Below are 25,502 nucleotides of genomic sequence, written 5' to 3'. Positions count from 1 at the left end.
AACTTAAGTCTTGAAGGAGAGACCAATTCTTCTTTGTTTTTGTTTTGTTTTATTTTTTGTCTCTTAGCAGTCTTCTTCCCTGAACAGTGATCCCCTGGCGATATCTAAGAGTTACAGGGTTAGTACTTTCTGAGGAATCTTTTTCCTTCAGAGCTACCAGTTACTTTTCTTTGGGTTTAATAATGTACTTTTTTCATAGGTCTCCCCTACTGCAAATTCTGGTCTGCTGAGAAGTGCCAGTCTGGTTTGTATTTTCCTCTTCCAGTATGTGTACTGCTGGTGGAGGTCACTGTCATGGCACTAATGTTATGGCTTGACTGCTTTCTTCCAAACTAGTGAAGGAGATGAGATATGGCTTTACTGCAGAAGGTGCTACCCTGTGCTTAAATATAAAACCTTAGGGTAATAAAAATAAGCATATTCCCTTCAGAGAGGTGGATACTACTGGCTGTTGGTAGACATTGTTTAGAATCAGTTTTTTAGAGAGAAAATAGATTTGCATGGGTCCCACCACACTCACATACTTTTGGGAGATTGCTGTTCATTCAAAGGGATGTCATATTTTTCTTTGGGACAGCTATGATCTCAGCCTTTTTAATGCTAGGGTTTATTAAAGCAAGCAAACTAAAAAAGCAAATGCAATAGTTCCGTGTAATGTGTGAGTTGTGGTTTTGTTGCTTTCATGCTGTTTGTTGTGTTGTGTTGTGACCTGTTCTGATGGCCTGGGACCCTAAGGTTTTAGAACTTAATTTTTTTGTGGTAATAGGCAAAATGTTCTGTGTACTTCAGTTGTCTTTTGTGCCCTATTTCCTCTCTTGAGGGAATAAATTCAAGAATGTTAGTTTACCCAGTTTCATAACTTGATGGTGAAAGAAAATGGTAGAATCAATGAATTTTTCTTTTTTTGGAGACAGACTCATCTTCTTGTCCCAGGTAGAATGCATCATAGCTCACAGCAATCTTAAATTCTGGGTTCAAGCAATCCTCCTGCCTCAGCCTCCCAGGTAGCTGGGGCTACAGGTGCAGGCCACCATGCCTCGCTAATTTTTCCATTTTTTGTAGAGTTGGGGTTTCACTTTTCCTCAGGCTAGTTTCAAACTCCTGACCTCAAGTGATCCTCCTGCCTTGGCTCCCAGAGTGATAGGATTACAGGCATAAGCCACTGCTCCTGGCCAGGGGAATTTTTTATTTTTTAAAGTAAAGTGATAATGACACTGATACAGCAATCTATGTGTACAGATAAGTGTTATTGTCTTCAGAGTTTTCACTTTGGGAGGCTATACACTTATACCATTCTTCAAAATTTTTTTGACACTGAGTACTGCAAAAAACTTTAGACATTTTTAAAACAACTTTGATGCTAAATAGATAAATGGTATTTCTTTTGTTCTTTAGGCATCATTGTACAGTGGTGGATTATATGATCCTTATGGTTCTCGAACTGTAAGTCTGTACAGGGGAAGCTGGTGAAGAGGGAGGACAATGTAGGTGGGAACAGTTTACTTACAAGGAGAAAGTCATTTAATTTGACCTGTAATTACTCACAAGCTGTAATCCATTTATTTAGTTAGCCAATTGGACCTGCTAGAAATTATGGCTTATGAGTGGTATGCATAGGAAAATCTCTTTGCTTATTAGTTCCTCATGAAGAAGTTCTGAGCAGAGCTTCTCATAGCATTCCCTTCTTCTCTCTCTCCTGCCAAGGGTTGGTGGATCTTGAGGGTGGGGAGTGAGGTAGAGTTCCACACCAGAGAGTAATAGTTACTTTTACCCGGGAACCAGGGAAAGTTAGGTCCACGGACACTAATGTATTCTCAGCATAAAAAGATGATCATTATTGTAAAACCTTTTCTTCTTGGAAACTTTATAGCCATCTGAATACAGTTATTACTCATCAAGAACAAGTTCAGCTCGAAGCAGTCCGGTGGTGAGCTGTCTAGTCTTTGCATGCTTTATAGAAACTATTGGTTGTTTCATTAATCTGTACTCACAAGTAGAATATTGAGGATGTGGTGTGTTTCACTCTGCTGTGCATGGATTATGTCATTCCCTTAGCACACAAACGGAAGCACTAATTTGTCCTAATAGATGATTTGTGTATGAATGTGCCTAATTCTTAGAGAAGCCTGCAACCAGTGCTATAAGAAATTTTAAAGTTTCTATGTCTGTCATTTGTGTGAAACTTCTTGTCCATTCAGTGGTAATAATTCAGTGTATAGGTTGGCTACCTATGGTTTCTCTTTTCTGTATTTACCTCCTGCATTGTACCGTTTCATTTCCTTCAAATAAAAAGAAGAAAATAAATAAGCCAACTTAAAAAAAATTTTTATAGGGCGGCGCCTGTGGCTCAGTGAGTAGGGCGCCGGCCCCATATGCCAAGGGTGGCGGGTTCAAACCTAGCCCCCGCCAAACTGCAACCAAAAAATAGCCGGGCGTTGTGGCGGGCGCCTGTAGTCCCAGCTGCTCGGGAGTCTGAGGCAAGAGAATAGCGTAAGCCCAAGAGTTAGAGGTTGCTGTGAGCCGTGTGACGCCACGGCACTCTACCCGAGGGCGGTACAGTGAGACTCTGTCTCTACAAAAAAAAAAAAAAAAAAAAAAAATTTTTATATAGGCTCGGTTACTGTACCAGCCACATACACAAGGTGGTGTGTTCAAATGTGGCCCGGGCTAGCTAAACAACAATGACAACTGCAACAAAAAATAGCCCGGCATTGTGGTGGGCGCCTGTAGTCCCAGCTACTTGGGAGGCTGAGCAAGAGAATCACTTGAGCCTAAGAGTTTGAGGTTGTTGTGACCTGTGATGCCATGGCACTCTACTGAGGGTGCAATAGTGAGACTCTGTCTCAAAAAAAAAAAAAAAAAATTTTTTTTTATATAGGAGACAAAACTGGGTCAATTAGGATTACCTAACCTTTCTGTGATATTAATTTTCTGTAATTTATAAAAACAACATTAAAGGAAATTCAATGTAACATTCCCCAGGTCTCTCCTTCTCCATTTCCGTTCCTCAAATGTAACCTCTGTTTTTGTATAGCATTTCAGAGATGTTTCATGCATGTGTGAGTGCTATTTTGAATATAAATGGTTTCATATATATGCTGCTCCTCAATATGTCTTTTTTGCTTAAGGTAGCTTTCTGAATCGGTTTCGTACAGATTTATTTCATTCTTTTTTGCAATAATAACTTTTTTTTAAAACAAGTAAGCTATGTCCTTTATCTTCTCCACTTAATGCTTCTTGGAGGTAGTTTCATATCTACTTTTAAATGACCCATTCTTTTAAATGACAATATATCATTGCACTAGTGCGTAAGTATGCATTTTTAAAAACATACTCCTGTTGATAGACATTTAGGTTGTCAGATCTTTGCCGCTACAGACACTTAGTGAACACTATCAGCCAAGTATATTTTTTGTGTGCTTATGAGTAGATCTGCACACTAAATTGTACATTGTGAAATGATGGGGTCAAGAGCATATACTCTTTTAAATTATGATGTATATTAGTATGTTGTATATCCAAAAGACTGTACTAATTTATATTCTAAAGGGCAAACAGTGCTTTTAGGAATTACCTTGTTATCCTGGACAGTGTCAAAACTGGAGAAATTATTAAAGCAATTTTTTTATGGTCATCCAAGGTTTCTTTGTGGACTAGATAGAGTAAGTGAGTTGTTTGGGCTTTCTTTTACATATATCTTTTACTTATTTCTGTCATTTCTAAGTGGCACTTCTCAAAAATACCACTCCTGTATTTAATAAAACAATACACGAGTTGTTTAAGGAGATAAAGGCATTTTTTTTTTTTTTTCACTTATGGAGGAAGTTTACTTTAATAAAATTTCATTTGGGATGCCCGTAGCTCAGTGAGTAGGGTGCCGGCCACATACACCAAGGCTGGTGGGTTTGAGTCCAGCCCGGGCCTGCTAAACAACATTGACAACTTCAACCAAAAAAATAGCCGGGTGTTGTGGCGGTCGCCTGTAGTTTCAGCTATTTGGGAGGGTGAGGCAGGAGAATCTCTTAAGTCCAAGAGTTTGAGGTTGCTGTGAGCTGTGATGCCATGGCACTCTACCGAGGATGACTAGTGAGACTCTGTCTCAAAAAAAAAAAAAAAAAATTAATTTGGCAGTGCTTGGGCCTGGTAGCATTTTTAATGTCCCAAGTATGGTGGTCCCTTGCAAACAAAATTTGTTAATGTATTTATTTCTTCCCTAACTTCCTCCCTCTCTCTTTCCTTCCTTCTTCTTCTTCTTATTTTTTTTTTAAGAGATAGGGTCTCAGTATGTTGCCTAAGCTGGATTTGAATTTCTGGGCTCAAGTGATCCTCTCCTCTCCCCTGCTCAGCCTCCCAAGTGGCTGGGAGGGTGTACGGGTGTCCACCACCATGCCTGGCAAATACAAACTATCTTTAACATTACATATATCAGAGAGTTCTCTGCTGCTTATTTTCAAGTAGGTGTAGAATCTTGCCCTTGTAGGCTGTCTAGATCTTATTTCATTTGCAAGATGTGTTCACACTTATTATCTTAGTGATGACAGAATGGTTTATTGGTGATGTCAGAATGGAGATAAACTACATGTACCCAAGGTTAGTCTTTGGCTGATAAAGCAGGAAGACTGCTCCATGTAGGGCAATGTTGAAAACATCTCCACTAGTTGCATAGGAGTGAATAAAAGAAAATAAGAATCATCACTTCAGCGCTCTTGTTGGTAGGAAATTCTATCTTTGACTTATATTGTTTCAATTTAAAATATTATTTTTTCTCTCAAACTAAAATAGTAATTATTTATTGATTCTCATGGGATCCTGAAAGGCCTGGAGTATTAAAAAGCATGAACTCCTTAGATGGTTTTGGCTGGTTTATTTGTCTCCCATTCTTTAATTTAACTTAAGTAAAAGACAAGGTTCTACTTTATTCTTTGTGCTTTTTGGAAATATTTCTTGTTTTTTTTTTTTTTTTTATTTTTAATTTGGCCAGGGCTGGGTTTGAACCCGCCACCTCCGGCATGTGGGACCGGCGCCCTACCCGCTGAGCCACAGTTCATTATGCCTCGTAACAGCTTTCCTATTTAATGGTACACAATAGATTTTGCCAGTTATGCTGCTTATATAGAGTATTTGTATGCTTCTCAAAACCTTCCTTGATATGCTTAAAATTAAGAAAGACCAGTAGTGAAACTGAGACTTTTTCATTATTGCATTTAATATCTATAGTTTACCAACGATGACACCGCAAGCATTGTGTCTTCTGACCGTGCCAGATGTGAGCGAAGGGAGAGCGTGGTGAGCGTGGTTTGCATGCAGACAAATACAATGACTACAATGTGTGATAACCTGTAATCTGTTGGAAAGTGAAATTTGCATTTGACAAAACAAGAGCATTTCCCTTAAATTGAGTTTATAGTAATAATTTGCCTCATAAAACATTCTCTTCAGAATACATACTCTATTGGCTATACAAGCTTTTTTTAATAACTTGCCTCTTCACATCTCTTATGTTTGGGTTATTATCTGAAAAGCTTTTACTTTTTATTCTTTGTTGCTATTTTATGTACATGCATTTATGTATACAGTTCTCCAGAAGCAAGTTTCTCAAGTGAAATTAGGCTTCCATGTTGTATAAAACTCATAGCTATAGGACCAGACATGGTGGCTAATGCCTGTAATCCCAGCACCCTAGGAGGCAAAGGCGTGTGGATTGCCTGAGCTCATGCGTTTGAGACCAGCCTGAGCAAGAGCTAGACCCCATCTCTAAAAATAGCTGGGTGTTGTGGCGGGCACCTGTAGTCCCAGCTACTTGGGAGGCTGAGGCAACAGAATCACTTGAGTCCAGGAATTTGAGGTTGCTGTAAGCTGTGACAAGATGGCACTCTAGCAAGGGCAACAAAGTGAGACTCTGTCTCAAAACAAACAAACAAAACAACTCATAGCTATAGATTATAAATCATGTTGCTATCAATTGCTTTCTTTACTGTTGTGTTTAAGTTTAACCAAAGTTTATCCATTTGTTAAGACCTGCAAATTTTGTAAGAATTGGTAATGGCAAAATTTAAAAATTCTAGTTTTAGACATTCAACTAGATAATTACTGTAGAGGCAACAAATAGCTATGACAGAATACAAATGATATAATTTCAGGTTATTCTTTTATGCAACTACACATTTTACAGTTTTATAGTTGTTGACATTTTTGTTATATTTAAGGAGTTGACAATAGAAATGACATTGTTTTGGATGGCATGTCAGTTTAGAGGTAAAGAGCTCTAAGAGGCTATAATTCCTTTCAAAAAATAGCAGGCCAGGGCGGCGCCTGTGGCTCAGTGAGTATGGCGCTGGCCCCATATGCTGAGGGTGGCGCGTTCAAACCCAGCCCCGGCCAAACTGCAACAAAAAAATAGCCGGGCGTTGTGGTGGGCGCCTGTAGTCCCAGCTGCTCGGGAGGCTGAGGCAGGAGAATCGCGTAAGCCCAAGAGTTAGAGGTTGCTGTGAGCCGTGTGACGCCACGGCACTCTACCCGAGGGCGGTACAGTGAGACTCTGCCTCTACAAAAAAAAAAAAAAAAAAAAAAAATAGGCCATTTATTGTGAGTCATGCTATGTGAAAGATTGCAAATCTGAGTTTTCATAGAGAAAGGGAACACCAAATGTTTGTAAGATTTGTTGCCAAAAATTCATTTATCTAATTAAAGCAGTTGTTGTCCTTAAGGAAACGAATTAAAACTGTTGCTCTCAGCTGAAGGAGAAAGAATAAGCCACAGTACCTGAAAGCATCTTAGAAAGCATTGGAGTGGAAAGGGCAGGAACTTTAAAAATAAGGACTGTAAAATCCACTTCTGCTCCCTGTTAGTTGTGTGAATGGCAGTTTCTTTATTTGCACTGGCGGGGGACGGGGGGTATTAATAGTTATCTTTGTAGGTAATCTTTAATCTTTTTTTTTTTGAGAGAGAGAGTCTCACTATGTCGCCCTTGGTAGAGTGCTGTGACGTCACAGCTCACAGCAACCTCAAACTCTTGGGCTTAAGCGATTCTCTTGCCTCAGCCTCCCAGTAGTTGGGACTACAGGTGCCTGCCACAACGCCTGGCTATTTTTTGGTTGTAGTTGTTGTTGTTGTTTGGCAGGCCCAAGCTGGGTTCAAACCCACCAGCTCCTGTGTATGTGGCTGATGCCCTAGCTGCTGTGCTACAGGTGCCGAACCTCTTTGTAGGTAATCTTAATATATGGATTGAATATATAACTATGTAGAAAATACCTATCAAAACTCTGAGACAGTTGGTGCCAATAAATGTTAGTATATATAAATCCAAATTGTGTTATTATTATGAATAAAAATACTGTTGCTTGATTTTATTAGCCCTTCGCAGAGCTTCATACCCTTAAGCCTGTTTTGTCTCTGTGAATGGGCTTCTAAATTCTCTTCCCTGAGGGGAAGAGTTTTAAAGCAAGGTAAACCGCCAGCTGAGGTAAGGAATACCTAATGAGAGAGGTACAAAGTATTCACTTATTAATTCAATTAATGTTTATGGAGTACCTATTACATTTGAGACTCTGTGTTAAGTGCTAGGAATAATGTGGTAAGCCAGACAAATCACATTTCTGACTTTATGGAGTTTATATTATAATGAAAGAGTTAGACAATAAACTAGTAAAGAAAATTTAAAAAAAAGAAATCCCAGGGACTGTAAAAAGGAAAAAGCAGGTTGTATGATAGGGAACATTTGAAGAGTGGGTATCCCTTTGGGTGAGGTATTCAGAGATTCTTCTCTGAGGAAGTGACCTTTAAGCTGAGACCTGAGGAGCCAGCTACTTGAAGAACTGGGAGAAGAATACTGGGCCAGTGCCAAGGCCTAAGATAGGAAAGAACTGTGTATGTTTGGGGAACCGGAAAGAGACCAGTATGGTTTCTTTCCTTCATCATTTTGTCCTATGTTTCCTGGTCTTTGGGAATATGAAAAAGAGGGAACTGTGAAAAATGGATAAAAGGTGTAGTAAACACCTTGCAAATAAGTCTGTGTTCAGCATATATATTCTTAACAAATTTTCATTAGCTATAATGAATTATAAATTCTGTGAATTATAGTAGAGGCTTTAGGTATATACAATCCTAGGAACCACCCTGCTGAGGGTGATGACTGTCAAACATGAGAGATTTGGTAGTTCTCAGGCAGTAAATTATCTCTGTAACATAGAACTCCAGTAGAGATGACCAAAGAAGTTTATTTTAGGGAGCTATGATTTCATTTAAGAACACCTTTACTTTTTTACTTTCTTTGAGTCTGTTAATTGCAGTAGTTTCCTCATGTTATTTCATGATACTTTATCACACACTTAAACTTTAAAAAGCCTATTGGCCAATGTTCTTATTGTTTTTCTTCTCTCTTTTCTTAACTTTTAAAGTGTCTCTTTTTTTCTACTGAAAGGTTTCTGCTGCTGATTATTTTAGTCGCTCCAATCGTAGGGGAAGTGTTGTCTCTGAGGTGGATGACATCAGTATCCCAGATTTGACCAGTGTGAGTGTATTGCACGGGGTGGTTATGTTGTCTCAGACATGTGACTAACAGCTAATGCATTAGCTATTTTCAAATAAAAAGCTGGATTTACTGCTTAGAAGATATTTATTTGAACATACTAACAAAATGTATTTGCTTTGTTTTGGAATGTATTTATTAATATGTCCTTCTTAAAACCTTTTCTTCTGTGGAATTTTCCCTCAGAGAACCCATTAGCAGCTCCAACACTTATCAATATTTTGTCAATTCTGTTTCATCGATTTCTTTCCCTTTCTGTCCTTTTTTCTGAATTATTTTAAAACAAATCCCACATATGTCATTTTCTAATAAATAGTTACATATGTGTGTCTGAGATTTTTTTCAGATCTGTTATGCCATTATTATACCTAAGGAAATAAAAATGTAATTTTTATTTTTTTTTTTGAGACAGAGTCTCACTTTGTCACCCTTGATAGAGTGCTGTGGCATCATTGCTCATAGCAACCTTAAACTCCTGGGTGCTCAAGTGAGCCTCTTGCCTCAGCCTTCCAAGTAATTGGGACTTATAGGTGCCTGCCACAATGCCCAGTTATTTTCAGAGATGGGGTCTTGCTCTTGCTCAAGCTGGTCTTGAACTGCTGAGCTCAGGCAATCTACCTACCTTGGACTTCCAGAGTGCTAGGATTATAGGCATGAGCCACCGTGCTGGGCCTAAAAACGTAATTCTTTTTTTTGAGACAGAGCCTCAAGCTGTCACCCTGGGTAGAGTGCTGTGGCATCGCAGCTCACAGCAACCTCCCAAGCCTGGGCTCAAGCGATTCTCCTGCCTTCGTCTCCCAAGTAGCTGGGACTACAAGCGCCTGCCACAATGCCTGGCTATATTTCGGTTGCAGCTGTCATTGTTGTTTGGCTGGCCTGGGCTGGATTTGAACCCACCAGTTCAGGTGTATATGGCTGGCTCCTTAGCCGCTTGAGCCACAGGCACTGAGCCTAAAAATGTAATTCTTTAATATAATCTGATAGCCAGTCCTTATTTAGACATTCCTGATAGGTTAACAATATTCTTTTCCCTTTTGGCTTTAGTGAGTCTATAAAGTTATAGTTGGGCTTTGAAAATTGAATAATAGGAGCAGCGCCTGTGGCTCAGTGAGTAGGGCGCCAGCCCCATATACTGAGGGTGGTTGGTTTGAACCCGGTCCCAGCCAAACTGCAATTAAAAAAAAAAACTGGGCGTTGTGGCGGGTGCCTATAGTCCTAGCTACTCAGGAGGCTGAGGCAAGAGAATTGCCTAAGCCCAAGAGCTGGAGGTTGCTGTGAGCTGTGACGCCACGGCACTCTACCGAGAGGAACAAAGTGAGACTCTGTCTCTAAAAAAAAAGAAAATTGAATAATAAAAGGTACTAGTTAGTAAAGTGTCACTAATTTGTGGTGACTGGAAATAATATGAATAGATTTTAAACATTTAGATTATGGCATCATTTTGTAAAAGCGAAGTTGGGAAAGATTGTCCAGTAGATTGGGGCATTTGTTTTAATGAATAAACTCCAGCCAACAGGTTAGAATCAACTGCTGATCTTAGAATCAGGCTGATTTTCTCTCTGTGACACCTTCCCTCTATTGCTTGCATTAATTTCTTTTGCCCAGGGACCGATGCAGCCTTGTCAAGCACTTTTGAGGGGATAAGAGACAGAATTTCTTTTTTTCTTTATTTTATTCTTTTTTGAGACAGAGTCTCACTCTGTTGCCCAGGCTAGAGTCCTGTGGTATCAGCCTAGCTCATAGCAACCTCAAACTCCTGGATTCAAGTGATCTTCCTGCCCCAACCTCCTGAGTAGCTGGGAATAAAGGCACTCATCATGATTTCTGGCTAGTTTTTTTTTCTATTTTTAGTAGAGATTGGTCTCGTTCTCACTCAGGCTGGTCTCAAACTCTGAGCTTAAAAGATCCTCATGCCTCATCTTCCCTAGCATTACAGGCATGAACCACCATGCCTGGCCTGAGAGGTAGCATTTCTTTTTTTTTTTTTTTTTGTAGAGACAGAGTCTCACTGTACCGCCCTCGGGTAGAGTGCCGTGGCGTCACACGGCTCACAGCAACCTCCAACTCTCGGCCTTACGCGATTCTCTTGCCTCAGCCTCCGGAGCAGCTGGGACTACAGGCGCCCGCTACAACGCCCGGCTATTTTTTTTTGTTGTTGTTGTTGAGACAGGGTCCCACCCTATGCCCCTGAGCAGAGTGCAGTGGGCGTGGTAGCTCACCACAACCTCAGACTCGGGCTGTGGGCACCCCGCTGCCTCAGCCTCCGGAAGCCGCTGGGATTATATGCGCTCGTCGCGGCGCCCGGCTGGGTTTCTCCATTTTTTTCACGAGTCGGGGTCTCACTGCCGCTCAGGCGAGTCTCGAACTCCTGAGCTCAAGCGATTCTCCCTCCTCAGCCTCCCACAGTGCTGGGATTACAGGCGTGAGCCACCGCGCCCAGCAACGCCCAGCTATTTTATTTTTTGTTGCAGTTTGGCGGGGCTGGGTTCGAACCCACCGGCATATGAGGCCGGCGCCCTACTCACTGAGCCACAGGCACCGCCCGAGAGATAGCATTTCTTAATAGAAAAGTTGGAAATAAATTTTTTAATAAAGAGATAATGTTTATAATTAGCACTTCAATGATTGTATTTAGCCTTTTCTGGACTATCTTTAATCTTAGTAAATAGTCTTAAATGTGGATTCCAGATCTTTGCTTCTCAAATCTGGCTGTGCAACCAAATGTATGTTTTCAGGCTGATTCATTGTAACTTCTGAGCTAGGAGGTGCTGAAAAAGGGTTCCAGCAAGAATATGTAATATTTATGGACTCTAGCCTCTTGCTTTCTTCTCCTTTGGCTTTGTTCCTGTTCTGTAAATTAAGCTACAGTAAATGTAAATGTCTTAAATTAAATTTTGCTGATTATTAATAATTAAATTTTCTTAGCCATTTTTGCTTTAGGAAATTATGAAAATTGATTAGTCTCTCTTTTGGTTGGTGAATTGAGATTTTTTTTTCAAACAGTATTTGAATAGTATTATCAAGTCAGTGTATGTAAATTAGAAGTTAACCAAGGATTAGGATCTAGTGACTACATTAAACAAACTAAACTATAAACACTTTAACTACATTTTATTACTTTAATATAGTAAAAATGATTACATTTTATTCCATTTGCAAAGGTTTTTCAGCATCTGGCAGATTGTCAACATCATAATACCAGCTTGTCGTTACACTGCAACTATGTAGACCTCTGGGCTTTTAGAACCCCCCTGAGGGTTTTAGAATAGCAGGTTTCAACTAGCTTTGTATTTAAATGGCAGATAGCACATAATATACCACCAGTCTCAGAAGTAAGAACTAAAGAGTCTCTGAGTGGACTGGGGCATGATTGCTCTGGGTATTTTTTGTTGGTTTAACAATCCCTGAGGTTTGGTGCATGATCAGTTTGGTTTGCAACAATTGTGGTCTGTCAGAAGGTAGTGAAAGTCATAAACTCAACATTGCTGTGGACTATTTCAGTGATGCAACATCTGAAATGTAAGATTCTTCCAAGGTGACATTCTGTTAAAAAAATGGGTGGGTTTTGGGAGTCATTTTTGTCAGAGGTGTGTATGAGGAAGGGTTTCAAGTAGACTTAAAAGATTTATGTTTTAATTTTGAATGCTGTTTGCTTTTCTCTTTAATTCATAGCAGAAAAGAGTTGGAAAAGACTAAGGAAAAAAGACAGTTTATTCAGATATAGTATTTCTTTCACCTTGAAGAATAACACTTTAAATATTAGGCAGTACATTTTACTAGTACAGATGTGATAGAGGATTAATACTGTATTAGAAAACAAGTTTCGACCACTATCATTACCTGTTATAAAAGTTTCGTATATTCTTTAAAAAAAATCAAAATGAACTAAAATCAATTTTGTTTCGAGAGTGTTACAGCAAGAAGTAACAAAAAGTTAAATATTTAAAAATAGAACTTGTAGTATTTGTGTTACCAATTTGGTACTTATAATAGAAGGTGTTCATAAACATGAACAGTAAAACATTGAAATAGGAGGAAGTTAGGGTAAAGTGATGTGAGGAGAGCCAGAAATAATGACTTTCATATTTTAATAATTAACTGGGAAAGATTTGCAATCTTTTCTCTAGATTAGGCTGAGAGGGTTGGTTGGAGTTACAGTCTGGGTATATTTTCACTTACTTAAATCCTTGTGTGACTTTTTTCCTCTAGTGGTAATTGAAACAGTTAGTATATGTAGGTAAATGGTATCAACACTGGATACAATTCAGTTTAGATCTAATCTAAATCTAACGTTTAGATTCAGCTTTGACATTTGGTTGTTGTTTAATCTTCAGTAACATCTTTCACTTCTGGATTTTTTTCTTTAGCTATAAAGTCAGGGTTTTAAACTGCATTTCTAAGGTAGCTCCCTTGAAACACTGCCTGAAACAACAACCCTAAGGCCTATCCATAGAAGATAGGTAAATTAATGTATGCTAAGGCGACATAATAGGGTACTTTGAAACTGTTAAAATAAATGACGTAAATCTGTTAGTACATAGGGGGTGTGATTCATTTATTCATCCAACAAATTTTGAGTTCTTCTATGTGCTGGGTGACAATGAGCGACATCAGTCAATAAATGCATGAATATACTCAAGAAGTGATAAATGCTTTGAAGAAAAATGAAGTATCTTCTCAAATCTTTGAGACTTGGTAAGGGAGGAAAGAAGATGTAGAATGCGTGTGGTATACTGTTAGAATTTTTTATATACTTTGGAGTTGGTTGTCCTTGAAAATGGGTATGGTGTGGTAGGGAGAGAGGCCTAACATACCCTTTTGTGCTGTTTGATTTTGTGGGGGAGGCTATGTGTGTGTGTATTACTTATAAGAAAAATCAAAATCCAAAAAATCCTTAATGATGTGAAGGAAAATATTTTGATGATATTTAACATACTTTATTGCAATTGGAACTTTTTTGGCTGAGTGTACTCGTCTTATCTATGTGTCCTGTGGCCTAATGCTGTATAGAAATAGCATTTCAGCTTTTGCTTTTATCAGATTTTTCCCTTCGAAATGTACAAGCTTTTTTGTATTAACGTTTGCCATGCTAAAATGTCGAGTTTATATATAGCTTTCTTTAATATGTTTTGAATACCATGAAAAGAAATTTACCTAAAAGTTCTAAACTTTTGAGTAAACACAGTTTGCTTACTCCATGCCTTTTTTAGGTTAAGAAGTAGAGTTCTTGACATTTGGTCTGATGTGAAACTGAGTTTTAGTATGTTTATTTTTAGGTTTCAAACATTGAATTTGGAGAACTCAAATAAGATCACTTATTTATTCCCCCCCCCCAAATTATCATGTTGCGCATCTTTCCTGATTTTTATCTCTGTTCTTTTCTAGTTGGATGAAAAATCTGACAAACAATATGCTGAAAATTACACCAGAGTGAGTATATAAATTCCTAAGGGAATTAAATTCTCAAGGTTGGTTAAACTGTGACTTGTTCATTCTTTATTCACAATTGGTCTGATGGAGTTACTCTTCCTCCTTTCATCTATTTCCTGTATTTGACCCTCCAAAATTCCTCCAAAGTTAAATCATGTGAAGCCCTGGGAAGAGAAGAGATACTAAGTTTTATTTCCTTGAATGTCACCTTGTAAGCTTTTGGCTGGTCTTTGGTTTTAAGGAGTCATTAAATACTAAAAATGAGGTGTCTTTGGAGATGATCAGTGACAAACTCTGAGACTTTAATTTTTTTCTTTTATAGATTAAAATATTTCTTGACATAAAATAACTTTTTCTAAGGAGTTGACTTCTGTTAAAGTCTCTAACTTCTAAAAGTATTTTTAGAAAGTCAGTTAGAGAAATGGTTTATCAGGATTAATTTTATGCGATACCCAAGAAAGATAAATCAGCTCTGTCCAATAAAAGTTTAAACTTAACATGTATGCTTAGACTTGTGACAACAAGTTTATATAAGTTTATTTTCTGGTAGCCTCATTTAAAAAATAAAAAGAAACAGGCAAAATTAAGTAATATCTTTTATTTAATCCAAATATCCAAAATATTCCATAATACAGTCAATATGAAAAATTACTAATGAGATATATTTCATTCTTTTTTCCCACAGTAAGCCTTCAAAATCTGGTATATATTTTATACTGAATCTCAATTTGAACTAACCACATTTAAAATGCTCAATATCTACATGTGGCCAATGGCTAGTATATTGGACAGCCCAGATCTATGCCATTTATTTATCTATAGCATAATCTCACATTTAGACTAATTTTGGGAAGAGCAGTCTAAATTCATAGTAAGACGCAGTGTTGCTGCTCTCAGCTCCAAGTTGTATCTCCATCTTTTTCAGAAGTATTAGAAAAAGAGGAAAATTTTGAGAAGCAGTTTCAGGAACTAAATAGGGAAAAAGCCAACTAGCATAATAGTTAAGAAGTTCTAAAACTGCTTTAAATTTATCTGATATGCCCACTCCACTGTTGTTTATAGCAGAGCAAAGATAAACCAAAAAGAAAGAACTCTCATAAAAACTGTTTCCTTGTTATTATGAATTCTAGATTTTGATAAAGTATTTGAGTTAATGAAATTATGCTTAGTATGCCTGGCCCCTTCTCTGGGGATACCTCTTCTCCAAAGCCAATATAAATTGCCCATTGATTACACTTGGCAACTTCCTCACCTGAAGCGGACATTTTCCCCTACCACCCTGCTCCATTTTAACTTTCCACGGTAAACATTTTTAAGAAACAAGACTTACTCTACAAAACAAATGCAAACAATGTAACCTAGTTGTCTGTACCCTCATATTAATCTGAAAAAGAAAAAAAAGAAAAAGAAACAAGTCTTAGAAGTGTTATATTTCTTTCTCTTCAGCCTTCATCTCGAAATTCTGCCTCAGCAACAACCCCTCTAAGTGGCAACTCATCCAGACGAGGAAGTGGGGACACCAGTAGCTTAATAGATCCAGACACCTCATTAAGTGAATTGCGGGTAAAACACAGTTTTTCGTTTGATTTTTAAAAGCAGTCTTTTGGTTTCTTGGTAGTATACTAGAACTTTTAACATGTAATGTGACTTAGTAGAAAGAAGGAATGTGAGTTCTTTTTAAAAACATTGTTTATATACTTAAAAAATATACTCAGGTGTTACAGAGCCTGAAAGGAAAGATTCATTAATTTTTTTAACTTCCTGAAAATTGGATGGTATTGGAATGAGCTCTGCTACTTTATAAATGCCAAATAAACTTTGTAATGTATGTAAAAGTAGTTCTTTCTGAACTGGCCATATTTTAAATGGAAAATCTGTACAATGAACCAGATTGTGGCAATTTTTTACATTTTATTTTTATTTTACTGGATTTTTTTAGAGATAGAGTGTTATTCTGTGATCCAGGCTAGAATACGGTAGCATGATCAGAGCTCACTGTAACTTTGAATAAGAGGCTCAAGGGATACTCCTGCCTCAGTCTCCCAAGTAGCTGGGACTATTGGAGTACTCCACTATCATTGGCTAATTTTGGGGGGGTGGGGTAGAGATGGAGTCTCACTATGTTGCCCATGGTGGTCTTGAGCTCCCAGGCTCAATGATCCTCCAACTGTATGTAGCTTCCCAAAGTGTTGGATTATACACATGAGTCACTGTACCTGGCCCCAGACTGTGGGAATTATTAATGTTTTGAGCTATTATGATGTTGTTTGGCCGTTGGAATACAGTTATCTCTCAGTGTTTCATAGTTATAAGTGTAATGATATTTGGGTAACAGAAATACCTGAGATAAAGAAAACCTTATTTTACCCATTACTTGAGTCTCTGTCCTTATTAAGGTTTTCTTTTAACTGGGGACAGAGTCTTGCTCTGTTCCCCGGGCTAATGTGCAGTGTCATCATCATAGCTCATTGCATCCTCAAACTCCTGGGCTCAAATGATCCTCCTGCCTCAGCCTCCCCAGTAGCTGGCACTACAGGAGAGAATCACTATGCCCAGCTAATTTTTACTATTTTTAGTGGAGAGGGGCATCTGCTTTTGTTCAACCTGGTCTCGAACTTCTGATGTCACAGGATCCTCCTGCTTAAGCCTCCCATAGTGCTTAAGCAGGAGGATGGGAATGAGCCACCACATCCAAATGTTAACCTTTTTATTTGGAAGATGAGAACTTTAGAACTACATTTGAATGTTTGATGAACCTGCTATTTGTGAGAAAAGGGGGAATGGTAATGAGAGAAATAGCATTAATTAATTCAATATTTATGAGCATTTGGCCCTGGAGATTTAGATAGCAAAACACATTCTGGCCTTTAGAAGGTCACTGTCTCATAGGGAAAACAAATGAGAAAACTTAGTAAAACAAGGTGATGTAATACTATGGGCAATAGCAAAAATATTAAGGTAATTCAGAAAAACATCATCTAAATTGGACCAGGAAAAGAGATAACAAAAGTCTTTTCAGAAAAGGCAGACTCTGGGCTAAGGTTTGAAGGAAGAGGAAAAAATTAACCAAGCAAAGAAATTGAAAGGGGAAGGCTTTCTCAGTGAGAGATGTATTCAGAGAATCAGCAAGTTATCTGTACAGCAAAGTTGTCAGAGGGAGAGATGAGGTGGATGAGAGAGAAGGATGGGGAGGTAGTGAAGGGCTAAATTGGAAGTGTCTTATCTGCTAGCCTGAAAGGAATTCAGTTTTATCTTGAGAACTACAGGATATCAAATAGGAGAATGATAGTATCTGATTTGCATTCTTAAAGATTACTTTGAACACAGTTTGGAAGAAGCAGTGGAGCCCAGAAGAATAGTAACCGTGTGGTTGAACAATGTGAATGAGACGAGCAAATCAAAATTATAAAGGGAAAATAATTAAGAAACTTGCTCTGACGTGAATATGAGACTGGGAGTTGGTTGGGCAGAAGGTAGGAGAAATAGAAATTTAAGAGAAGGTGTGCTTTCTTTTAAAGATGAGATTATGATTTTTCATTGGTTGGATTGAGCCAGTAGAGAGAGAAATTGAAGGTGGAGAAAGGAGAGAGGATAGCTGACAGAGCAAAGTGGGTGAGACCAGAGTCCAGGGCTCAGATGGATGGGTTTGCCTAGGCTGGAGGTCCTCTCCTGCTGACACAGTAGACGAAGTAGGGAAGGTGGTGACTCAGTCAGATTGTGGGTAGGATAGGAAGGGGAGTCTGGCTTGTGAAATGGGCTGCCTGTGAAAGTGGACTGGAGTTAGGGGAAGGTGGAGAGGTTTGAAACAGTGAAGGAGAGCTGACTCCTGCTAGCATGGGTGTGACCGTGAAGGTGTCATTATTTGTGTACTAGTATGTACATAGTACTTATGATGTAGTAGGCAGACGTGCTGCAAGAAAGTTGAATAAGGTAAACTCTTGCCTTTAGGTGCTATGTTCTAGTGGGACAACAGGGTATGAAGACAGGCCATCCAGCCTTAGACTTAGCTTGCATCTGTCAAACCACTTGTTGCTTGCTTTTCTTTCGTGAGAGAATGACCTTCTTGAAGGAATTGAGATTTTTTTTTTGTATCCTAGCACCTGACTCCTAATAGGCCTTCTGTAAAAATCAGTTGAATGAATCAATGAGTAAAAGACAGACAAACCTACTCAGGAGGGAAAGAAGGGGGCAGGGAAAGTATAATACCAGAAATGTGTATAGTCAGCCTTTAATAGTTGATCCCGTCTGTAAATGCAAAATTGTATTTAGGAATCCATGGCAGTTATTTCCCACCGAAGTCTGTAGGTACATACGTACGATAAACCTTCCAGAATAGGGTTGGGCACAAGAGAAACAAAATTTTCCATTTAAAATTTGACCTATTTAACTTTTCTTACAAGGATTATGGTAACATTTGTAGCATATGCTTTTCTCATTGTTTAAATGGTGTTCTCAGGATAGAATATTTCATTTGACGTTGTGTTCAAAATGGTTATATTTAATTTCCCTCCCTTTACTCCCTTTTTTCCTAGTGTAGTCAGTGACCAAATCATTGAAAGAAAACTTTGTTCATATTCATTTATTATATTTTTGAAAACTGATGCATGTATCTGTAAAATTTGATGCTTACAATTAATTTGCTATATATTTTTTAGTTCCACATGAAACATTATGCTAAAAATTATTTAAGTGGTTTAAAAAATTTGAACAGTTGTATATTAAAAGTTATAATATATAGGGCGGCTCCTGTGGCTCAGTGAGTAGGGCGCCGGCCCCATATGCCGAGGGTGGTGGGTTCAAACCCAGCCCCGGCCAAACTGCAACAAAACAAAAATAGCCGGGCGTTGTGGTGGGCGCCTGTAGTTCCAGCTGCTTGGGAGGCTGAGGCAAGAGAATCGCGTTAGCCCAAGAGTTAGAGGTTGCTGTGAGCCGTGTGACGCCACGGCACTCTACCCGAGGGCGGTACAGTGAGACTGTCTCTACAAAAAAAATAAAAAAAAAAAAAGTTATAATATATATATCTTTTCATACAGTCCTTTCCCCCTTGCTCTGTAGTTTTCAGTAGAATTTAATACAAACATAGTATTTAACACTAGATTGATCATTTCTTACTTTTGCCTCAGCCCTACTATCATCTTACCCGTTTGCCCCTTTCAGTGGTTCAGAGTAGGAGTTATGTTTTTATACTTGCATTTCTCTTCTGGAGTATACAAAAGCAAGTCATATTTCATCTGATTCCTTTGAAACTTAAGATATGTTTGTGCATGGTTTTATGCAATGGTTCATTCCTATGTCCTGCAGGATATCTATGACCTTAAGGACCAGATACAGGATGTAGAAGGGAAATACATGCAGGGCCTTAAAGAACTAAAGGTATCAGGGCCCATTCTGCAGCCCACGCATGCTCTGTATGCAGAAGTGTTGGTAATGGTGGTTTCATGAATTCTTTAACCAGCTGCACATAGCTTTACTAACAGTGTTTGTCTTTCAAGCATGTGCTTAACCTGCAAAGCATTGGAAAAATGAACTTTCAATCTCTGCTTATGTTTAAATGTTTAGTATGGTTTTTGGAATATTCAGCAGAAGGTATTATTCCTTCCAGTTTTTGTTTCTGTTTTTGTTTGAGACAGAGTCTCCCTTTGTTGCCCTAGCTGGAATTCAGTGGCATCATTATAGCTCATTGCAACCTCAAACTCCTGGGCTCAAGAGATCCTCTTACCTCAGCCTCTTGAGTAGTTGGGATTGTATGTGTTCACCACTATGTCCAAACATAGTGGTGAATTGGTTGATTAGTTTTCTATTTTTAGTAGAGATGGGGTCTTACTCTTGCTCAGGCTTGTTTCAAACTCCTGACCTCAAGTAATCCTACTGCCTCAAGTGATCCCAGAGGAATTATAGGCGTGAGCCACCATGCCTGCTCTATACTATATACTTTTTTTTTTTTTGCAATTTTTGGCTGGGGCTGGGTTTGAACCTGCCACCTCCAGCATATGGGGTCAGTGCCCTACTCCTTTGAACCACAGGCACTGCCCATATACTGTATACTTTTTATAACTTGGAAAATACTTGGAAAATTAAAGTGAACAGATGCCTAAGAAAAAAACCCTAAGAATATTTTTATTGAGAATTGGACCTTAAAATTCTCCCATGTAAATGAAAAAAGCATTGCCTGGGCGGCACCTGTGGCTCAAGGGGTAGGGCGCCAGTCCCATATGCCGGAGGTGGCGGGTTCAAACCCAGCCCTGGCCAAAAAACAAAACAAAACAAACAAACAAAAAAAAGCATTGCCTATTTCTGTCACTAGATTCAGTTGGTATTAAATGTGGGAGGAAGAAGCAACTGAGCAACTTTAATAAATATAAATAAATATTTATATTTATTATAAATATCCCCTATGGAAGAAGGAAACTTAAGGCAAGAGTCCTCTATGTTTTGTTTAGATTGGTTTTAAATTTAAAAGTCAAAAAGAATTACACAGATCTAGTGTCTTAAAGAATTTGGAAGTAAATTTGAGTGGGATTTATCTTTTCCCAGAAAGAATAACTACCATTTATTTAATAGGGAGTCTTTCCCCCAGTGTAAGTTCTTGTTTGGTTTATCAAAGATTAGGTGGTTATAAGATGTTAGTTTCATTTCCTGATTTTCTGTTCAATTCCAAATGTCTGTGTCTCTATTTTTGTGCCAGTACCATGCTGTCTTGACCACTATGGCCTTGTAGTACAGCCTAAAATCTGCTATGGTGGTGCCCCCGGCTTTGTTTTTATTACTAAGAACTGCCTTAGCTATATGGGGTTTTTTCTGGTTCCATACAAAACGAAGAATCATTTTCTCCCAAGTCTTGAAAATTATGATGTTGGTATTTAATAGGGATGGCATTGAATCTGTAGATTGCTTTGGGAAGTATAGACATTTTAACAATATTGATTCCTCCCAGCCATGAGCATGGTATTCTTCATTTGTTAATGGCCTCGGCAATTTCCTTTCTTAGGGTTTCATAATTTTCTTTATAGAGGTCCTTCATGAACCCTTTTGTTAGGTATATTCCTAGGTATTTCATTTTCTTTGAAGCTATGGTAAACAAGTTGTGTTCTTAATTAGCCTCTCAACTTGGCTGTTATTGGTGCATATAAAAGGCTATTGACTTGTGGACATGGATTTTATATCCTGAGACATTACTGTATTTTTTTTTTTGCAATTTTGGCCGGGGCCAGGCTCGAACCCACCACCCATGGTATATGGGGCTGGCACCCTACTCCTTGAGTCACAGGTGCTGCCCATGTTACTGTATTTTTTGATGACTTCCAGGAGTCTTGTGGTTGAGTCTTTGGGGTTCAAGAGTCTCACCCTGTTGTTCTTGGTAGAGTACTATAGTATTGTGGCTCATAGCAACCTCAAACTCTTTGGGCTTGAGCAATCCTCTTGCCTCAGCCTCCCAAGTAGCTAGGACTACAGGTGCCTGCCACAATGCCCAGTTTTTAGTATAGACGGGTTCTTGCTCTTGTTCAAGCTGGTCTTGAACTCCTGAGCTCTAGCAATCTACCTGTCTCAGCCTTCCAAATTGTTAGGATTATAGGTGTGAGCCACTGTGCCTGGCCTGAGATTAAAATCATTAAAATACCTTGAAACTTAAATTTAGAAGTCTTTTCTGATCTATTATTTAAAGGAAGATTATATTACATAAACTTTATGTCAGATTTATTGTGTTACATATTTTGTCCATGCATCTATTACTTTGAGCTATCTTGGATTCTGGTTTTCATGCAGTTTTGCACTTCAGTTGCATTGAACTTCAGTAGCAAGGAAGGCCTTTTTATGCTGTTAGCCTTTCAGATGAATGAGAATCATTTTAAATTCTGCATTAAATTTAGATACCACTAAATTTAGACCATTATGCAATTGACTTCGCTTATGTTATTTTGCTTTTTAAACTGTGTAATTATTTTTATTTTAATGTCTAAACTATGTAATGTAAGGGCTAGAACTTCATTCCAGACTCAATTTTATAAATTCTCAATTGGCTAGTGAGGCCAATATATGTTACTTGTTCTTGTCTTGGTTCTGGAAAGTCTTCATTCCTATCCTCAGTGGTCATCTGATCAAATGGAATTATGTTTCTCATCTTCTCCAGCTGTTGCTCATATTCCTCAATCATGGCCGTTGAGAGAGGCACAAACTCAGCACAAGTTTTCACATCTTCTTTTTCTTCATCATTCACTTTATCCTCTGGTACAGGAACCTTGAGGGCATTAAACTCTTCTCAAAGTTACCTACCTACAAAGCCTGCCTTTGCCACGTTGACTTTGTAGTAAGCCTGGTCAATAGCTGGTGGATTCTCAGGTAGAGTTGGCAATCTGGAGGTGAAGGCGTCATTCCGAGATTTCAGAGAATTAGCAATAGCCTTTTGGTTTCAGGGTATGATCTCTCCAAAAGCTACCCAGTTGGTGGCTTTTAGACCAGGATTTTGCCCAGCCTTCTTAGGATCCTTCACTGACCCTGATGGCCCACCTTGTGTTCTTTATTTTGGTTAAATTTGTTTCCAATCCTAGTTTAAGTCATTCCTGTTAACCCAATTCTGGTTTATGGAGCATTATTAAAAAGTATGTGTATCTCAATAAAGATACATATGTATATATACAAATTCCATAAAAATTTACCTATTTATTTATTTATGAGATAGAGTCTGGCTCTATCACCGTAGGTAGAATGCAGTGGTGTGCTCCTAGCTCACAGCAACCTCAACCTCCTGGGCTCAGGTGGTCCTCCTGCCTTAGCCTCCCCAGTAGCTAGGAGTACAGGTGTGCATTATTATACCCAGCTAATTTTTTCTGCTTTTGTTAGAGATGGTGTCTGGCTTTTGTTTAGGCTGGTCTTGAACCCCTGACCTCAGGCGATCCTGCTATGTTGTCCTCAAAGTGCTAGGATTATCAGCATGTGCCACTGTGCCTGGCCTCAAGTTTAGCCATTTAAAATGCAGAATTTATTGATGTTTTAGATAGTATAGTCACAAAGTTGTGCAACCATCACTACAAATTCAATTTTAGAACATTTTCATCATCTCGGAAAGAAACCACATACTGCCTGGCAGTCGTTCCCTGTTTTTCCTTTTTACTCCTACTTACATCCTGAGCAGCTACTTTCTGTCCCTATAGATCTTCCTGTTCTGGAGATTTTACATAAATGCAGTCATATAATGTAAGTCTTTTGTGATTGGCTTCCATTTAGCATAATGTTTTCAAGATTCATCCATGTTATAATATATGTCATTATTTTTTTTAAAATAGCTAAATGGTATTTCACTGTATGGATTTACAACATTTTGTGTATCCGTTTGTCAATTGATAGGCATTTGGGTTTTCATTTTTTGGGCTATTATGAGTAATGCTAGTGTGAACATTTATGGATAAATTTTTGTTTAGAGATACATTTTTATTTTTCTTGGGTAGATGGCTAGGTCTGGAATTGCTGGGTCACACAGAAATTCTTTTTAACATGTTGAGGAACTGCCAAACTTTTTAAAGTAGCTGCACCATTTTACATTCCCACCAGCAATGCATGAGTTTCCAGTTGCTCCATGTCCTCACTAACACTTGTTATCTTTTTTCTGTCTTTTTGATTATAGACTGTAGCCATCCTAGTGGGTATAAAGTGGTATCTCAATGTTGTTTTCATGTACATTTCCTTAATGATTAATGATAATGATTGCGTGGCTTTTTGGCTATTTGTGTATCTTCTTTGGAGAAACACCTATTCAAGTTCTTGGCCATTTAAAAATTGGTTTATGTTGGCGGCGCCTGTGGCTCAGTGAGCAGGGCGCTGGCCCCATATACCGAGGGTGGCGGGTTCAAACCCAGCCCCAGCCAAACTGCAACAAAAAAATAGCCGGGTGTTGTGGCGGGCGCCTGTAGTCCCAGCTGCTCGGGAGGCTGAGGCAGGAGAATCGCCTAAGCCCAGGAGTTGGAGGTTGCTGTGAGCTGTGTGACGCCACAGCACTCTACCAAGGGCGATAAAGTGAAACTCTGTCTCTACAAAAAAAAAAAAAAAATTGGTTTATGTGTCTTTTTTGTTGAACTATAAGAATTCTCTATATATTCTGGATATAAGTCTCTTATCATATTTACAAATATTTTCTTCCATTCTATGGATTGTCTTTTTACTTTCTTGATATTATTTACAACATGAAAGTTTTACGTTTTGTATTTTGATGAAGACTTTTTTTTTTTTTTGTAGATAGTGTTTTTGGTGTTATATCTAAGAAACCATTGCCCATCCCAAGGTCATGAAGATTTACCCCTATATATTCTTCAAGGAGTTTTATAGTTTTAGCTCTTAAACTTAAATCTGTAATCTATTGTGAATTAATTTTTGCATATGGTGTGAGGCAGAAGTCTAACTACATTCTTTTGTATGTGGGTATCCATTTGTCCCAACACCATTTATTCTTTTGCCATTGAGTTACATGGACACCCTTGTCAAAATTCACTGATATAAATGTAAGGGTTCTAGACTCTTAATTCTGTTTCATTGATCTTGTTTTGTGAACATTCTCACTAGTAGTTTTTGAATTTATTTCCAGAAGTGATTACATTTTCTCTATGAAAAAGTTTTTCTTTTTGGCTTAAAAAAAAAGTTGCTGGGCATAGTAATTAATTTAAATGCAGTTATTTAAAAACACACACACTTGTAAGCTACGTAAGCTATTTTAGGCAGAAAACTTTGAGGAATATAAAATATCAGGAATTATTTGGTAGTTCATTTTTTAGTATTCATTTTTGTTTTACTTGTTTCAAAATGACTAAAATCTGGAAAATTGCTAGAAAAAACTTTGGACATTTATATTGGCTTTCTTAGTCAGGACAGAAAGTTCCGAAAATAGATGTCTAAGAAGTGGCAAAATTGCACTGAGTATGAAGTTTACCTGTATAAAGAGAGACTGCATTCTTTTGTATCACTACATTTTGAACATCAATTTATTGTTAAAAACTGCAAGAGTAATATTTCTAAAAATATTGATGAGTCTTCATTTTATGACTCTTACAAATACATGGTGTCTGCGCTCTTTTTCGTCTTTTCCGAGGCTATATTGCTGCTTGATTTTGTTTTCTTGAGGGTCAGAGAGCACATATTGTTCTTAAAAAGGCATTATTGGCTTATTATCATTCTCTTGTTTTATGTGCATGTCACTAAACTAGCAGTTCCTCAGACTGCTTGTATTTTGCAAAAATGCATATTTATGTGTTTGTGCCAGTGCTGTAATTTCCTAATATATTGCATATATGTGCCAATCATATTTTAGATATCAGGCTGATGACTTTAACTCTTATTTAGGAGTCTTTGTCTGAAGTAGAAGAAAAATACAAGAAAGCCATGGTTTCCAATGCGCAGTTAGACAATGAGAAGAACAATTTGATCTATCAAGTAGACACACTCAAGGATGTTATTGAAGAGCAAGAGGAACAGATGGCAGAATTTTATAGAGAAAATGAAGAAAAATCAAAGGTAATCATTTATTTTTTATTAAACTATTCTCTTACATCAGAAAATAAAA

The 25,502-nt window shown here is 38.1% G+C and overlaps 1 protein-coding gene and 1 pseudogene across 25 annotated transcripts in view; one reads left to right on the top strand and one right to left on the bottom strand.

The window, feature by feature from the left end:
* LRRFIP2 (LRR binding FLII interacting protein 2) overlaps positions 1–25,502 on the top strand; it is a 160,985-nt gene that overhangs the window by 97,239 nt on the left and 38,244 nt on the right. For 7 of the 25 annotated variants that reach the window (XM_053600290.1, XM_053600286.1, XM_053600285.1 and 4 more), the window contains 10 exons: positions 68–118; positions 200–244; positions 1,396–1,443; positions 1,871–1,927; positions 5,218–5,286; positions 8,420–8,509; positions 13,913–13,957; positions 15,404–15,520; positions 19,259–19,330; positions 25,283–25,453. In XM_053600290.1, the coding sequence (XP_053456265.1) occupies positions 68–118; positions 200–244; positions 1,396–1,443; positions 1,871–1,927; positions 5,218–5,286; positions 8,420–8,509; positions 13,913–13,957; positions 15,404–15,520; positions 19,259–19,330; positions 25,283–25,453 (765 nt within the window). The remainder of the gene's footprint in view (positions 1–67; positions 119–199; positions 245–1,395; positions 1,444–1,870; positions 1,928–5,217; positions 5,287–8,419; positions 8,510–13,912; positions 13,958–15,403; positions 15,521–19,258; positions 19,331–25,282; positions 25,454–25,502) is intronic. The other 18 variants (XM_053600289.1, XM_053600306.1, XM_053600305.1 and 15 more) reach the window with 9 other exon arrangements.
* Positions 21,908–25,078, bottom strand: LOC128592337 (ATP synthase subunit d, mitochondrial-like; annotated as a pseudogene).

The sequence above is a fragment of the Nycticebus coucang genome, chromosome 8 (assembly GCF_027406575.1).
Source record: "Nycticebus coucang isolate mNycCou1 chromosome 8, mNycCou1.pri, whole genome shotgun sequence".
Classification (NCBI taxonomy): domain Eukaryota; kingdom Metazoa; phylum Chordata; class Mammalia; order Primates; family Lorisidae; genus Nycticebus; species Nycticebus coucang.
The sequence above is the reverse complement of the archived record's forward strand: the minus strand, read 5'-3'. Positions and strand labels throughout refer to the sequence as shown.